General features: G+C 37.5%; 2 protein-coding genes across 7 annotated transcripts in view; one reads left to right on the top strand and one right to left on the bottom strand.

Moving 5' to 3' along the window:
- The window catches only part of LOC121869083 (disheveled-associated activator of morphogenesis 1-like), a 113,159-nt gene extending 102,110 nt beyond the window's left edge, over positions 1 to 11,049 (top strand). For 3 of the 6 annotated variants that reach the window (XM_042370224.1, XM_042370228.1, XM_042370230.1), the window contains one exon: positions 7,097 to 11,049. In XM_042370224.1, the coding sequence (XP_042226158.1) occupies positions 7,097 to 7,354 (258 nt within the window). In that variant the 3' untranslated portion in view covers positions 7,355 to 11,049. Of the gene's footprint in view, positions 1 to 1,563 lie in introns of all 6 variants that reach the window. The other 3 variants (XM_042370226.1, XM_042370227.1, XM_042370225.1) reach the window with 3 other exon arrangements.
- On the bottom strand, positions 7,275 to 18,467 carry LOC121869085. Its single transcript, XM_042370235.1, has 7 exons — positions 17,930 to 18,467; positions 16,989 to 17,162; positions 15,770 to 16,072; positions 14,611 to 14,790; positions 14,263 to 14,352; positions 13,755 to 13,841; positions 7,275 to 12,069 (listed from the first exon to the last, which is right to left on the bottom strand). Exons 1-7 carry the CDS (start codon positions 18,044 to 18,046, stop codon positions 11,989 to 11,991), a joined length of 1,032 nt encoding a protein of 343 aa, XP_042226169.1. The 5' UTR covers positions 18,047 to 18,467; the 3' UTR covers positions 7,275 to 11,988.
- Positions 18,468 to 18,569: the final 102 nt, after the last annotated feature.

Here is an 18,569-nt window from a genome sequence, read left to right as displayed (position 1 = left end):
TACTATACATGTTAAGTCTCCTGCAGGATGCTTGAGACTCACTCACTTCAGTTGTCTTCCTGCCTCTCCTCACACAGAGTTGTGGCCATATCATTTATTTATAAATATATATGATGTCATCAAATATAAATAAGAGGTTAGTTTTACTATGGGGAAGCTTCTGTCACTTATTAGCAGGTTTCATCAGTGTTGTAATGGGAAATTATTTCATTGATATTCATCATTATAATATAAATTAAGGCTTTAGTTGTAAGGCACTGGTCAAGAGCAGCTCCACATCTGGGGTAAAGTGTTCATATTAGTCATCAGGTGCAACTTTTATGTGAAGACGAACTTTTTGTAGCAAGACAAAGTGGAATGGTTAAGATGAGCCTTTAAGGTTGGGTTTCAGGACTTGTTTCCACCTGAACCAATTGTGTTTATAGTATTATGAGTCAGCCACTCTCTGGTCTCAAACAGTGTACCTAAACATCTGTGTAACAAAAACACATTTTACTTTAAGAATTCCTTTCTTTTTATACGATATAAAGTAAGATATGTTCTTCATAGCTGTAAAGGCATAATTTTAGGTACTATAGTATATTGTTAGTATAGTATATTTATTATAGTGGAGGTGATTTCAGTATTACACCGTGTATATGATGAGCATTAAAGAAAATATTTATAGATAAATGCTAGTTGGCCCAGCTCTGAGGCCCATCTGAACCTCAACAATATCTGTACATTGATCTATCAGCTGCATGAGAAAGAGATTGGTGTTATGATGAGAGGTGGTTGTCTCTCCAGGTATACTAGAGGGAGACAATATTAAGTGTAACATTTCTCTTATTCTTTTCTTGTAATAATTTAACAACTATGTCTTCAAGATATGAAAATGGACAACATATTATTGACATCACAGTAGGATTTGGAATCTCTTGATGTACACATGCATAGTCATCGAGCCTGAGGTGAAATAATGCTTGTACGACACATTTCCTTAAGACGTACCCAGTGCTTGAGGGAAACATATACAGTACTATGGTAGGAATATAATCACACATCATTAATGCCCTTTTTAGTACACAAGCTTCTTAACATCACTGCTGCTCAATACTTCATATAGAAATTCCTTCATTATTAACTTGCTTAGGAGGCTGCTTCTATCTTGGAAAATTGGCTTCTTTTGTGTTCTGTTTACTTTTCATTTTTCCAATGCCTTCAGGAGTAATTGTTTGCAGTTTTTGTCCTTATCACGTTTTGCACAGTTTCCTCCATGGCTCCTTTTAATTTATTTGTGTACTGTATTGCATTTTAATTTTCACGTTTAATAACAAGTAATTGTATTTTTTGCCTTGAGTACTGTACTGAGTCAGCTCTATATATATTTGCATTAGTATACTGTACTGTACTCTGTGTGTGTTGTGTTAAAACAGTGAAGTTTGTGTTTAGCTTCTTTATTATTGTTCAGTACCATTTTTGTGTAGTATTTTAGTTAATTTGTTGCATCAGTATGAGCTTTGTGTTAACCCCTAGTGTTCATCCCCTTACGTTTAGTATTCTAGCGTCATGTTTGTCTTGCAGCGATATAAGCGACGGTCCCTGCCTAGCAGCTGGCACGAGAGAGCTGTGTTTGCCCTCTGGCACTGACCTTGGCTCTGACCTTGTACGACAGGTGACCCAGCACTACCCCCGACACCTGTACAACTAACATCACCTAAAGCACGAATTCCGATGCCTTCGTGAACGGTTGTATCAGGACCCAAAGATGTTGTTGATGTAGATGGCTATGTTACCCCATTCAAGCTACTCATTACAGTTTGATTATAAGAATTTAATGACTTGAAGCTATTAATTATTAGTCTTTTTATATAGTGTGGGATTCTTTTTTATTATACACACATTACTAAACCCAAGTAATGACTACAGTAATATTTAAAAATTCCTTCCTGACAAAGATACTGTTCACCCACAAATAGTTTGGATGGGTACTTAGCCATCTTTTGCATTTATCCATGATTTTCTCTGGGCTCCTGGTACTAACCTTCATGCCAAGGCTGCAGAATTTGAAATAAACCCCGGGATAGTTATGGTTGACACGGTGTATTGGGTACTAACTCGAGGCCTCCCTGGTGCCAATTTAAATGCTGCTGCTGCTGCTGGGTATGCCTGGCTCTCAGTCCCAACTTTCGCTTGTGATTGTTTTGCCATGTAAATTATCACATCTTCGAGGCTGTCATTGCCAGTACATTGTTTGTTTTTTTCTTTTGCTCGAAGCTGTAGTAAATGCTTAATAATGTAAATACTAAAAGCAGCATCTGATATTTCTCAATGAAATATATTTAAAACATTCCTCTTAATAAAAACATTGAAATATGTACTTTGGTGACATAAACTGAATATTCTGAAATGAGCATAATGATCAAATTTGAAATGAAATAAAGTTTGCATTTAAAAAGAAATAATCATATATCATTCTAGTTTATCATAATTTTTGGTGCTTTTCAGATTATTCTAATGTTTTGAAAACCAAAGCGCAGTACCTTATAAACCCGAAAAGTAAACAACTGTACCTGGACTTAAATAACACTGATCCTCTTGACAAATTAACAACATCATCAACTTTCAAGACACACAAATATGGTTATCAGATTTTCATACAAGACGTAATATTTAACCACTTGTGTATGGGGTCCCCTCAGATCTGAATAAAATCGTCTGGTATTAACGAAATCTAATATTAAAAGTGCCGTCCCTGTAGTGAAGGGGATAAATATTTGATATTCGTAAAGATTTCCCTTATGTAAATTAATAGTATTTCTACCCCATACATTGGATATAATTCTCAAAGTTACATAAAGATCTGATAGCCAAGTTAAACACACACAAAAAGCCCACATTGTATTAAAGTGACATTAACCATTACATACTCAAACAAGACTATTGACAAAGTACTGTAGTAATATAGTACTCTAAAGAAAATTAAATTAGCATTATAAATTGACTAAAATATTGTTGCTGTTGTAGATCTTTTTATTTTCTTTCTTTTCCTCTAAATCCGGGACAGTGACTTAAAATGAATTCCTTTTGTGCAGTTCTTTTGGCTCTTATTTCTGAATCTGGGACAACAATAACACTTGCTTTAGTGGGTCTCTCTATCTCTTCTCTCCTCAGCCCATGGTATCTGGGACACTTCATTTGTTCCTCTGGATAATAACAGCACCAGCACAGCATGATGACTTATGTGTCCAGGCTCAGCAGGAATAATTTCTCAGTGTATTTTTATTAGAATTGTTACTTTCTTATCTTGAGAGTAAGTTGTAGCTAACATCATCTGTCCTCACTGGAGAAGTTCCCTGGCCTTGTTTACATGGGTAGCTTTGCAGACACTGAATTTCAGATATGGTGATGGTATACCAACTCTTCTTGGCTGTAATCTACATCAAGTGTATATTAATTAAAAATTATTTATGGTCTGAATGTCCGTATGTCATGTGTCACAAAAAAATTATTCTTAAAAGTACGGTATAAATTTTAAGAGCATTTCATGAACAGACTTTTGATAATGCCAAAGGTACTACAGTAACCCATATAAGCCCTGTCGCCTCTCCTGCTGTTCTAAACCCCAAGAATCAAACTCGTGAACCCGAAGCAGTAGACACTGAATCCTTATTCTATTCATAAATGCTACAGATTCAGGAGTCTGAATCTCAGGGTTCGGAAGGAGAGGGGACAGGAGTTTTGTCGGTGACTGTACATTATAACTTGGTCTTGATCATGGTATACACTCACTCCATTATTTTTGGTGTGTAAGTATTGATCCTACATCTTTGTAGCTAGAAATTATGTCTGGATAGATAAAATTAATGTGGGCTGTAACTGGTTGAAAGGTGCACTGTAATAGGCATTTAATTGGGTGTGGAGTGAAATTGATCAGCAGACAAGGAAATAGGATCCAATTGGTTAATAGGCAAGTGAATAGGTTTATGTTGATTGATAAGAAAATTGAGTCTGATTGGTCTAGAGCAGGCATGGGCAACCCGGACCATGTGTTTGTGCGGCCCGTTGAGTGATTGATAAATTCAGTTTAATGTGGTCCATGGTTCAGTTTATGGTGAGTAAAGCAATATTTATTAAAAGAATAATCTTCACACACAATTTGTTAGTGTTTCATCACCTAAGAGTAAGTAACTATGAAAATCTAACCATGAAATAAAAATATATAGTCAACAATATAAACTTTTTAATTTGTGTGAGTTTATGGGTCAAGTTTGGCGCAGTCTGTTTGATGGGTTATATAGCTGCTTTGTGGCAGAGTGGGGTCATGGGCAGTGGTCACGGGCAGTGGTCACGGGCAGTGGTCACGGGCAGTGGTCACACAGGGTTTAACTAATTAAGTATGTCCAGAATACTGTATTCATAAACTGCTTCACTCATCTTCTGTTAAATTCCAAGAAACATTAATGTATTACTTAAAAAATTATTATGATGGATTTGTTTCATAAATAGGAAAGACTGTGATTGTAAACTGAAAATATTGTTCCGTAGAGGTGACGATCAACTGCTTCACTGTCCGAGCTAATACATTATTAACTTTACTTTTGGGTTAGGTGGGATATAAATTTTGGTGGGTTGGCCCGCAGAAAAATACTTCAATTGTAATGCGGCCCATGACTGACAAAAAGGTTGCCCATGCTTGATTTAGAGAATTAAGTAGCATGTGGTTGGTCGACAGATTAGTAAATAGGATATGATTGGCTGAGAGAGAAATACGATGTGACTGGTACATAGACAAGTAAATACATTGTAACTGGTGAATGAGGAAACAATATGATTGGTTGATCAATAAATATAAAACATAATCGATGGATAGCCAATAGGAGAGTATCTGTTAATGGATGATATCATTGAGTTATCATTGGCTGACGGATATAGTAAATAGGATTATGATTGGTCAATAGATAAACATTTATGACTAAGATGAGTAATAAGGGACTGAATGTTGTGTCACTCCAGTACTAATGGGAAAAAGGCAAAGATAATATTGACAGACAAAAGAGAAACACTGTAATTTATCATGGTACTTTATTCCTATTGCTCCAGTATTTATGTTAGCAAGCCAGACAATTGTGAATTAATATTTTCCATTACTTGAGATGGGAGGGGACAATGAGCATATTTTTCTTGAGTATAATTCATAATTATTGTTGTCATGACACCTTAAGTCCTGGGGAAAAGTAGTTAAATATGTCAAGAAATTTATAGTATAAATTATATTAATGTATTCCAGTTATTAAAACAAACTATCTAAAGATATAAAATATTACAGTAGTACATTTCATTACTGGACTAATTCTTGCATGGGATGACCTGAACCAATGGGAATTCTGATGATATGAAGCTTTTATCATGTCTGTATACTCCACCCACTCAGTACACTGTTACCTCACATGCTAGAGCTGTAAGAGGCAGGTAAATGATGTGACAAGATTGATTTACTGCATATGTACAGTATCTTTTAGTCTACTATACACCCTTGAGTATTATTAGTGGTGTAAATGTGTTCACTGGTATATAACGTTACTAAATGGTTTACACACGACTATACAAGTAAACCAGTGGGCGATATATTTGAGGGGCCAAAATATTAACATCACTGGACTGTAACTTCCTTCCAAAATCAGTCTTCCACCCTTGATTTAAAGTCAGTTGCACTTAGAGATCTTTCTTCAAGCTCCTCATCAACGGCACTCAGAAGTGTATCATGCTTCAAAATTTGATGTGTTTAACTCAAAGATGCACAGCTGTTATACTGAACCTCCTTACAAATATCACATACAGTTTACTATACACTACATACACAACACATCACTGGTCAAACTAATATATGAGCACAGTTGACATATACAAAGTGATTGTGTGTAATTTTATACATGTACCTTATACCAGCAGGGTCATTACAAATATAAAAGATTAAGTTATATACACAACCAAGTTACTACAGAGAACATGTAATACAAGACTGACGTCCCACAAACAAAGAATTTTTTACATTTAAAAATTTTAGTTTTGGTGGAATTCTGGATGGTGTGGCATGAGCTGACTCATGTTATCCCATCACCATGTTTAACAGTGGTGGACCCTGGTGCAGTGTGTGTCTTAGTTATGCCCTAAAATAGCAACACATCCAGTAACTGGCCCCTGCCCTTCCCCTCTCGCCCATTCAAGACTTGAAAAATCTTTGTCGCCCAGTATTTTAAAAGCTCTTTCACAAGGTAGCAAATTTTCTTGAAACATGACATACTTGCTGCCCAGTCATTGTGTTAGAAAGGTTGACTGAGGTGTGTACTATTAAGCTGAGCAATTTCAAATCTCTAAACACCACATAAGAGCTCATCAACCCCCCCCCCCCAGTACAACAGCCTTATCTTACATTATGTTCGCTCCTGCGTTGCTACCCCAGTGTTAGTTTAATCAGAACATAATTGCCTGAGAATCCCCAGTCCAGTCATCAGGTGTTCCAGAAGTGCAGGTTTTTGGTAATTAAACGTACATCTGTAAGGTTTTATGAAAATTATCCTTAAAAATGGAAATTAATTGTAAATATTTATCAAAACAAGGAGCTGACCACAAGATCATACATTACAGGGTTTCTTAGTGCTTTAAAATATATAACTAGAATTCTTAAAAAAAAAAAGTTTACTGTATAAAGTATCAATAGTACCTAAAAATTGTCTAGTGAATATTGAGGCATGATAACATTTTATTACTATAATAGTTTTACAGTCAAGAATCTGACAACTTTGACTTGACTATACTGTGTGTGTGTGTTTAGGAGGCAGACACATGTACAGGAATATCTGTTAATGTTTCAGTGTGTGTCATTTGTGTACATGCAGTTATGACTTTCCTCCTGTGAGTCTCTAATTTATAAGCATAAGTGAGCATTGGCACATACAGTGTATATACACATGGCTATTTGTACATGTCTGTATGTCCCTGGGTGAATAATGGCCTTCCTTCAAGTAAACATGTAGGTCATTTTGTTTAGCGCCTTTAATGCCAGTTATACTGTATTTGGTTTACATATTCACTAATTATCCCGCTCTGTCTGCAGCGTCGTGAGGTTGAGCGAGAGAAGCGGGCGAGGGAACGCAGCGCAAGAGTCAATAACAATGGTCAACCTGCTGCTGGAGACAGTAGCTCTGGCGGCGAGAATGAAAATGATTTTGACGACCTCATCTCGGCTCTTCGTTCTGGGGACGTCTTTGGCAAGGACATTGACAAAATGAGACGGAAAAAGAAACACTCTTTTAGTTCTGGATCGCGTGAAAGAGAGCGAGAGAGAATTATTGGGTCTCATAAATACGCCTAAGTGATTGTGAAGCATTTTATTTTTTGGAAATTTTTTTAATACTTTACTATGAGTAAAGTAATGTAAATATAGCCTTATTGACACACCTGTTTAGGCATGTAATTGCTTAATCACACCAAATCACTGCCGGCTAGTTTTACTGTTGCTGGAGTTTGTGAGAGCAATTTTATGGGAGGAGAGCTCAGACCAAAGTAAATTAACTCATTTCTGTAGCACTGTTGTTGTACTGTCTTTAACTTGGTATTCCAGAACCTCCCAGGTTAATTAGTAAACTTTCTTTACAATAATACTAACAACCTGACACACACAGCCCTGTAGAACTCTCATGCTTAGCTTATCTTGTTACATACATCAACAACTTTAATAGAGTTCCTATTAATTCAGTGCACAAGACAAAACGTGAGTAAGAGATGTGTCCTTGGGTGTATATGTTGGTAATACTGAATGGTCTGTAATGGTGTATTATTGGCTTGAGTATACACCTATGTTGCAGGGTAGGGTAAGGAATAACAGTTCACCATTTCCCTATGATAAATTAAACCCCTAAAAGTTGATTATTTTAAATGAATTGACTTGATAAATCAGGTGTGTGTTTGTATTCACAATTTGGTTTCCAGAAATATATTGATGATTTTGATAAATTCATTGACACGAGTTAAAATGACATTCCCAAGATCTGGAGGAACTACACAGGGAGTACAGTTTCTGCTGAATCACTGGGATATTGTATGATTAACTTTCAAGTATTTTCAGGTGATAAGGTCAAGAAATGTGAGCCATATTGGTGATTACTGTTAGTGTCTCATCCCACTGCCAACACAGCTTTCAGAGTGTAAACTTCAATAGTAAATGACTCAACACCTGACAACTAATATCAGGGTTCTGTTGATTTGTTGTCTGACAGACCAACGAATCAATGATTCATTTTCTTTTGACACTAAAAATTTTAATCTGATAAAAGATATTTATGAAGTTGACTTCTGTATATCTAAAAAAATTATGATGATGTAAAGTATAGACAACTGCATCGTGTTTTGCTCGGCATTTTATTGTAATCGACTGATTTTAGCAAAATCCTTAAATATTTATCATAAGTTTAGAAGATATCAAATTTTTGGTATGCTTAAATTTTTAAGAGTAATTCTAAACATATATTTTAATTCTGGAACAAAGTATTTGTGAATTTCTGTGATATTTTTATAATTTCTCATTTTGCTACGACAATTACCAAATAATGCATTTATACAGTTGTAGTGTTTCATTACAGACATGTAGGTGAGCTAGTGACAGGTGATGTGTGGGTGTTCCTTATGAGACAGCCAGGGTACTAAAAGAGTCTCACTCCATTGTGGCACTTCAGTCTGATACAGTACTGTGCCTATATCAGTCTAATACTTGGCCTCAGTCTGATATCTATATTATTCTGGTATGTGGATCTATCTGACATTTAGCCAAATCTGATACTGTACTTGCCTCAGTCTGGTATCTGATTTAGTCCAACATCTGAACCAGTCTGATACCTGGCTCAGTCTACTGTTTGATCAGGCTGAAACTTTGCTCTACTCTGCAGTGAGGCTCCATCACCCCCCACACTGACATCACACTGCGTACATTAGTAGACAAACCACCATGAAGAGGAGTTGTTTGATTGTTCTCTCATTGTTTTACAGCACAGCCCCTGATGTAGTATTGGATTACAGTTCTCAATGTCATATACTCAAAAAGAAAGTCTCCAAGTCTTCAGCTCTCATGATTCAGAAGACAGAAATCTTTATTATCCAAGGAGAAATGTTTCATCATAAAGTTTAGTTATGTTAGTTACTAATTACCAGTTTATCTAAAACTTTGTGTAAGCCAACTGTTTAATACTTGGTTTGGTTTAATACTGTATATTGAGAAGACTCAATATACAGTATTAAATTTGTCTCTATAAATTTAGTAAAGTACAGTACTGATGAACTGGAATTTGGAGTACTAAAGGGATGATGATCTTACCCATATGAATCCTTTGTAGACAGTACAGCACAGTACAGTACATAGGTCACTTAGACCAGATATAAATTAAAGACTTGTTATACATAGTAAAGCTTGAACAAAGTTCTTTTCTCATTCCATAACACATAAGATATTTATATTATTATCTGGTTGTTTTGGGAAACATAGATTTTTTCAAACAACTGGACTCATCATGGTACATTATAAGCATATAGACCACAGAGAGATATACATACTTATAGATGCTTATTAGAGTCTTGCTGTGTTGGCTGTTCTTCTGAGGAGGTGCCAACTTGCAAGTCAACAAAATAGTTATTATTGGAATAATCGTCACACAACTATAATGCATTCATGTGATAAAATAGTATTGTTAAACAATATATGATGAACTATATGCTGTAGATGAAGTGTCTATTCTGTTTTCAGTTGTACAAACTTCTTTTCAAGAACAGCTGATGCTGCAGAATGTTACTACACATGTAGGGTAAGATGCTTTAATTCACAGCTTCAGTTCTGTTGCCTTTGTGATATCACAGTCTGTCTAACCTCATCTTTTCTGACCTTGGAAAGCCAAAATATTATAAGTGATAATAAATGGTTCCATATTTCTTGGTGAATTACCATGTTAAATTTTTTAATCATATATAAACTGTGCAGTTTAAGTATACAGTATATAATTATACACTGTGCTTTTAATTATTGTATTTACATATATCAGTATTAGTAGTATGAAAGAATATATACATTATATAGTACCTGCTTATGTGTTCTTATGAACAAAATGTACAAGCTTCTAAAACTATAAACATAATATAAGCACAATAATTATATTTTATATAGGTCTGCCTGGCCATGAAACTTTCCCATCAAATCTCTGCCCCACTAACACAATGAAGTTACAAGTTTCATCTAATATATGTATTATTTGTACCAATAAATTTTAAATTAATAAGTTGCATGTAATAACTAAGACTTTTGCACATTTATCATTTTAAAAAACTAATTAATGCCATAATATAATAAAAAAAATACTAAGGAGTTAATACCTTATGTAAGAACAAGGCAGAATGGATGAGGTTTGACTCTGTATACCAAGATCTGTGTAGAAAGTACGAGTTCTTGAGTGTCGTCAGGACGCACCAATGCCTCAATTGTAGAGGACCAGTTAATCATAGTCCATAATAGTTACTGTAACATTCGTGATACGACATCATACCTAACTTTGACACGTGATACAACTGCCTGCATTATTCGTTGATTTTTTTTCTTCAAAACTCGGTCTTGGCTGATAAAAGGCATGTAAGATATCACGAGATGTGAATCCTATATGTACAAATTCTACTTGATTTAATACAAGATGGCTCTACATTTGGACTGACAACAACAGCCAAGTTCCTGGTTAAGGAAACTGGATAGTTGAGGCATTGCTGTAATGAACTCTGTGTCACATTCTGAATGTGTATAATTATGAGACGGTAAACCATACCTCCATGTACTTGTAAATATAACAGAAGGAGTAAAGTTAAAGTAATCAGATGTTTCTTAAATTGTATTCATATTTGTTGTGACACTCCTCAAAACCTTGGTGACTAAAATACTGTGTGAATGATTTACATGTTTATACTTTCTGTATAATTTTGTATGTAATTTTATATATGGAATCATTATTGCTATGAAGCTAAATAAATGTTGTAAATCAGTAAAATCCATTAATAACTAAAGTAGACCCTCTTGCGATTCACAATTTCGATGATTTGCGGAAAACAGATGGTGGCTAGCTTGTGAGCCTCTCCCTCACAGCAATGAGTTGTCCCACACATCTGCAGCATCTCTAGTGTTGTATTCTCAAAACTTTAGTATTTCTATGTGAAAATGGCCCTTAAAAGACTGGCTAGTAGAGTGAATCGTAAAAGGCAGAAGTCAGTGATGACCCTGACAAAGAAAGTTGAATTACGTATTAAACAAGTTAAAGGGGGGGGGGGATGAATGCTGCCGCAGCTGGTCGGTTGTTTGGTCCGAGAAATCAACAAGGCATTGGTTCCCTACCAGCAAATGTTAAAAGACCTCAAATCCAAGAGGAAACGACAACCAATCACTATGTTCTTCAAGAAATCACCAGCCACTCATTCAGCTGATTCGTCTCCCTCACTCGGTCAGCTGATTCGTCTCCCTCATTCGGTCAGCTGCTTCCATCACCCACCTCTCCACCAACCACTCTGCATCACCCTCTTTCAACAGTGATCCTGATGATTGACCTCCCTATGCTTCAGTACCACTTCATCAAGCTCCAGACTTCCACATACACAGGTAAGTAGTATTGCTGACTAAGTTTTTCATACACAGTAGAGGTGTGCATTTGGGTAGTATAAGTTGCTATTCACGATTTTGTCAATTCGTGCCATTCCTTGGAACCTAACCCTCGGAAACAGCAAGGGTTTACTGTACTTCACAAACTGAAAATGAAATGTATTCAAGGTGCCTGACATTACTGTACTTTCATCTACTGATAGCTGATGTGTGTCTGTACTAAAGAGAAAACAGTAAAGAAGACCATATTCTCGGGCCTATGTGTCAAAAATGGCATTTACAGTACTTGTCTCACCTGATGATCCAGGAACATGAAGGAGAGAAGTCATCAGCTAAGGTGAACCATGAGAGTTTGAACAAGGTAAATAAAACTGAAGAAGAATCACCAAGTTAGACACAACTGCTCCAACAATCTGCCAAAAGAAATGAAAATACATCTATACTGGTACTGAATCCTTTGGACGCAATGATCGAAATCTCGCACTCTGAGCTTCATCCCCCTGAGTGAAACAGTATGAAACTCCTGCACCCTTATAAAACGTCTATTCTTATGTCGTAAACTACAATATTCTCTGAAACTCGTGGTGGCATCTTGTCTCCAGTCACCCCCACACTCTCGAGAGACTGCTATCTACCACCAATAAGCTAGGATTCCATATAGTATATGTTTGCAGTATGCATTTGCATTAAATTGCCCTGAAAACGGACACCCCTGTTATAATATGCATGCAGTGGTCTTTCTAGCGGGAACAGGACAGGAAAGATGTCGTCTAGTGCATCACTTGCTACGACGCTATTTATATGAACAGGATGATTTGCTATTAAACCTTCTTGGTTTGTATAAGATCAAGCATAAATCAAAGGAAAAAATGGACAAGGAAACATAGATTGCTGCTGAATTGGACCAATTATGGAGCCTACAATACTCTGGTAAAAGACCTAAGCTTGGATGAAGAAAATTCAAAGAATATTTTCGTCTGAGCAGACAACAGTTCACATATGTTCTTTCCCTGGTCGAGGAGGATTTGGTGAAACAAGATAGGAATAGAGAAATCATTTGCTCTAGGCAGCGACTTGCAATATGTAGAAATTGAGTCATGCTTATAAATAGGAAATACAGTAATAGGAACCGTAGATAAATAGTAAGTGACACAAAAATTAGGATTCCAGTGAACCTTTTACTGAGATCATGAACCTTCATATAAAGATTTTTAAATGCATTACAAAAATGGGTTGGGATATATTCTGAGTGGAATCAACTTCTCAGTCTCCTCGATAGAAAACTAGTTTTTTACTTGAGGCATTTTGCTGGGTGAGGAGAGCAAACACAGGGATAGTGACATCGGTGTGGGATTCTCAAGTCCGTTTCCATGCGGTTGCATTTAATCGCTATAGGGAGCGATTGGCATGTACTGTACTGCAAATGCATAACGCAGACGCAACAGTGCCAGTGGAAACAACTGTATATTTCAATGTGATCTATTTTTGGTGCTAATGTGTGAATGGAATCCTAGCTTTAGTCAGATACGATATGGAAATTATAATGTGAATTCCGAACGTTATCGAGTGTTTCTGACATCTCAAAGGATCAAAATGGTATTACAATATTTATGTAGCCTAGATTCTCACAGTAAAGTAACTACTGTACTATCTCAGTTTTATTGACAACTATCCACCTAAAACTCCCTCCACAACATAACCATAAAAATAATTATTATAAATTCAATCCACAATGTACGGTACAAGTAATTAAGGAATATTTAGGCTAGTGGACTTCAAGGCTCTTGTAAGGATGAAACACACAACTCACTAACATTATGGTAATACTGGAGGAACTAAAACATATAATTAGTGGCCCCCAAAAGCAAATAATTGACCCTTCAAGACTCCGCCCACTATGGTGTACTAGCTCCAAAAAGTATCTTTACGCACGAAGGATTTTGTCAACCCTACCGAGACAACAGGAATTGCGGTGTTCATTTTAAAATCCATCGGACCCCTCCATAAAGATACCCTTTGGAGTGAGTGTACGCACATTGGGATTTTGTAAGACTAAAAAACAAGCCATAATAATATTTAAGCTTTTAATAATACATACAGGCAAGAAGTTGGAGCCAGAAAGTGTGTAGAGTCCACCAATGGTCATTTCTAGAGGGTCCCCGGCTTCATCACTCAGCTGCTTAACCTGCAACACAAGTACAGTACAATACAGTATACCATAAAATAACACTGGCAATGGTCATAAAGGTTCTGGAATTTATTCAGAAAAGAAAAAGCAGTAATGACCCTAACAAAATAATAATAGCAGTAGTAGTAATAGTAATAAAAGTAGCATATAGTAGTATGAGTAGTTAGTACACTGTAGTTGTATTTTTTCTAGGAGTAAAGGGGATGTAAAGGCCCTATGCCACAGAAACTCCCAGCAACAAACATTAACCCCCACAAACTCCTGTATATGTTGAGAATTTACTGTAGTGTGTATGTGAGAGAACAGATAGAGGTGATGTGACTGGCTGTGTTCATAGGATGTGGAGGTTCGAGGAGTTGTGAAGACATATAACAAGCTTTTATTTGTCAGTGAAAAAGAATACAGTAATTCTACACACCCGTGAGACCAAGAAGTCCTGAGCAGCATCAGTGTGAGACGAGAGTCCGGTGTTCAGCAGCTGACGCACCACATGATGGACATTCAACAACTGAATAAAACAACACCGGGAGTAAACACTGTCACGGCAACACAAGATCATGTATGGTGTAACACATTTCAAGACTTATAAAGACCATTTCTAAAATACCCAACTTAAAAGATGAAAGTTATTTAATATCATAAAGTTGGGAGGCAAAGAGTTGAAATTTATACTAAGACTTGACCAATACAGCGACTGGAGATACTTGACACTAAGCTGACTATTTTCCCTCTTTAATATCAATCAACACAAGGTCACTCACTGTACCTGCTGGTGGAAGGCATCGCCTATGTAACCCTGAACATAGAGCAAGGTGATTGTCAACATCATCGTCATCATCAATGTCAATATTTCGCAGAAAGATGCTGCCTCGGAGAAGAAGAAGGCTGCTCCCACAATTGATATTGCTAAGCCCATTAAGGAGACCAGCAGTGGGATGCTCACCACCTGGGGGTAATAAACAATACTAAGTCAAATAACTAAACACCAATGAATTAAATTAAATTTTTGTTCGTCACTGACAAGCTAAAAATACACATCTCTCCCACTTGATAAACATAGTTTTAGGTTTACCATAACAGTGATAATGCACACACTATACAACCACTGAATAGAAGCCACTGTTTTGTGAATTATATTTGTATGGCAAACTATAAGAAATAAAACACTAGTGGTTGATGTACCTAAGCCTTTACTGTTAATGAATGTGGTTACTGGTGAACAATAACTGTGAAAAGTCCAGAGTCGAACCACCATAATTTATACAATAACAGTAATCTCTCCATTAGCCGGAACCTGTGATTCTCCAATAACAGGAATTTTAAAAATTTATTTTTTGCATTTCAAGAAATTCCAGGAAAATTTTCTCCATTCCGGGAAACCAAACATATTTCTGATGCGGGGACGTGCGCCGGGCGCATGGGTGGGTAGGCTCAGAGTGCTCATGAGCTATGATTGGCCACTACTGTCATGAGACTGCAGGGGATGTCTATGACTGGCTGATGTATCTCACAGCCTATCTCCTCAAACTCTTGCAATATGACACTCTTAGTTCATTGTCTGCTGGCATTGTACAAACTTGTTAACTCTCTCACTGTTATTTTTACATATGATCTGTGTTGTGCAGTACTGTACACCACTGCACCAGAACCAGTTCATAATCAGCCAAGAATAACGTTAAAGCAGTGTTCAGACGTAAAGTTATTACAGTTACATACAGTAAGTGTGAAATGCTGAAACGTTTAACATGGAAACTTCTTTGTAATCTAATGGGTACATATAGTAATTTTGTGGACACCTGATGAGCAGAAAAAAAAAATAGACAGATGCCTCTCTACTGTAGGTGGACCACGTGATTATTTAATAATCAAACAATTCTTAATGATGGGAATCCGAGATGAGACCAATATAGAGACTAATGATTCACCTTGTCCAGTTGGTGGTGCAGGTTGAGGAGCTGGTGCAATTCTTGGGCAGCCTCATCCACTACAACATCAAGATGGCCGTCAGAAGTGCCACAATCATTTTCCCTTGTCATCTTGATCAAGCCTGTGTGCCTCATCGTGGTTCTGCTTCCTGTCCTAGCCAAGTCCCTAGATCTGTATGCAGTCTCCAGCCTGCCACCCAGATAAGCTGCATAGTCCTTTAGTACGTCGGTCACCCCTATATACAGCAGGGTTGGGAAGACGGCAGTCGTCCTATTGATGGCGTGAATGGGCATAACCACTACCTGCATGACACACAAGGAAGGTAATTTAGGTCCACAATTCCGAAATCCGAAAGTTTTCCAAGGAGCATCGCTCGTGTGCACGACATACCCCGAGACGCCAAACATGACCCAACACCGCCGAAGCTTGACCCACGCAGGTGTGAGTCATCAGTTGTGTCTCAGCGCTGCTACCAGTCACACGTGTGTCTGCTGCTCTCTGGTATTTTTGTGATTTTGTGTTCAATTTCACTGTGAAAATGTCAAAAAGAGCTTCAGATACCCCTATGGGTAACAGTAAGAAGAAAAGGAAGCATCTTTCATTATCAATAGCACAGAAAGTGGAGTTATTACAGAAGGTTGATCGTGGTGTACCTGTGTGGCGTCTTACTGAAGAATATGGTGAGGGAACCACCACTGTATATGACTTAAAGAAACAGAAGGACAAGTTGTTGAAGTTTTACACTGACAGTGATGACCATAAACTAATGAAAAATAGGAAAACATTGCTTAGGGCAAAAAATGAAGATCTTGACCGTGTGATGATTGAGTGGATTCGACAACGAAGAAGTGAACATATGCCACTGTCTGGTTTGTTGGTCATGAAACAAGATATAATATATCATGAAGAACTGAACAATGATGGTGATTGTGAATATTCAGAAGTTTGGCTGCACGAATATTAATGTGTTTGCTACCGTACTACTGTAATCAAAAACTCCGAAACACATCTGGCCCCAAGGGTTTTGGATAAGGGATTGTGAACCTGCAATAGTAGTCTGAGTGCAGCTATTTGATATACAATGCACCGTGTGAGGCAGAAACTGGACCATCACCAGCAACAATGGTAGTTTTCAAGCATGCATGTATCAAATAAGCTTTATACAGCACTATCATCTTATACCCAAGTTATGCATGCGACAAGTTTCACAAGACCTACCACAACCCAGCGTGGAGCCGAGACAAAAGTAAGATCTTCCATGTACCACGTTGAGATGAGCACTGCTTCCGTAAGTATGAGCACCAAGAGCAGCGGTGGCCAGAAGAACATTTTCCTGCCCACTTTCTGCCGTACCTCCAGCTCCTTACAGGCTGCTAGGAGGCGGTGCACATCCTGTAAAGAACAGAAATGGTGAGACTTTTTTAAAATAATATCACAGTACAGTATATAAGTTGCTGTATATCCTGTGCCACTGCTGCTTTGAAGTTTACCTGTTAAATGTCTGTGATATGTAGTCAGAATATCCTAATCCCTTTAGTGACCAATATAAATATTTAAATTGTGAGTTAAAAGGTCGTGTTTACTGGTGTTGGTTCAGGCCGGGAATTTTGGGATAACAAAGAGTTTATGGTCTCAGTAATGGGATGGTTCAAATGATTGTTTTATTGTGTATTTAACCAGATTTCTATGTAATGTCAGTAGTGAGGTTAGTTCTCCTTATATTGTTTGAAGTGCATTCATGTATAATATAATGTCCTGTTAAGTTTGTATTTGTTCTTTGGGAAAACAGTTGTTTGTGTTAACAGTAGGGGAAGCTGACCTGGCCGGGTGAGTGTGTGGCAGTTGATAGCCTGCAGTTCATGAGTGAGGTAGCAGTGGTCTTTCATGTTCACAATATTTGGGAAGATTTGTACCAGAGATCCTGGAATTATTGGACACCAAAACCTGTATACAGCTGTAAATATTATGCCATTGTTTTACCGATTGTGTTTTGGTCACCATCCTCCCGCACCATACGTTAACTCTCATGATCTAACCTAATTTCACCCAAACTTAGCTAACAGTAGGCGTGTAGGGGTGGAGGTTGGTGGTGATGTAGGTGTGGTGGTACAGCTAGCTAGTGGTGACATAGTACTGTACAGGCAGGTGGAACACTTTACCTGGGCCTTTAACCTGAACCAGATGAGGGTGAAGACAGCTCCGACAACCATCATTTTGAAGCAAGACAAGTCACATATCATCGCAATGACAGATGCAGTGGTAGATAAGTATTCCATTTCGTAGCCTAGCAGGTGAGAGAGAGGTGGAGAACCTGTTAACAATATTTAGGGGTTTAGATTTCAGTTCCTAGGTCACCTCAGCTTCAGTCCATAAATGTCACCTAAGCTTCAGTCCATAAATGTCACCTCAGCTTCAGTCCATAAATGTCACCTCAGCTTCAGTCCATAAATGTCACCTCAGCTTCAGACCCAAAGTCATCTCTGCTTCAGTCCCCATCATTTCACCTCTTGGTTTAAGTCATATTATCTGGGTCTCAGTGATGGATAATTTCTGGTCTACTGGGATGTCTGCCTGTCCCTAATGCAGAGTCTGAGCCTGTTCATCTGTCTTTCACTCTTGTCTACGAGGATTTATCTTATCTGATTCTGCCTCAGTCTTAGTTTATGGGTACAGTATATTGTGTATAAAGTCCTTCTGTCGGTCTTCCTCGCGTCATTCCACTCACCCCAGTAGATAGCCAAATAGAGTGTGGACGCCATTAGGGACCCAGCCGCAGAGAAGAATCCAACACCAAAGGAC

Source organism: Homarus americanus, unplaced genomic scaffold (assembly GCF_018991925.1).
Source record: "Homarus americanus isolate GMGI-L3 unplaced genomic scaffold, GMGI_Hamer_2.0 scaffold24694, whole genome shotgun sequence".
In the NCBI taxonomy this organism is placed as follows: Eukaryota; Metazoa; Arthropoda; class Malacostraca; order Decapoda; family Nephropidae; genus Homarus; species Homarus americanus.
Note: the sequence above shows the minus strand (reverse complement) of the source record. Positions and strands in the feature narration are given on the sequence as shown.

Coding starts and splice junctions, on each gene's coding strand:
- LOC121869085 (XM_042370235.1), bottom strand. CDS start 18,046: ATGGAATACTTATCTACCACTGCATCTGTCATTGCGATGATATGTGAC. Junction 16,073..16,988: donor CGGCTCCACGCTGGGTTGTG/GTAGGTCTTGTG, acceptor TGTGTCATGCAG/GTAGTGGTTATGCCCATTCA. Junction 14,353..14,610: donor GCGATGCCTTCCACCAGCAG/GTACAGTGAGTG, acceptor TGTTTTATTCAG/TTGTTGAATGTCCATCATGT.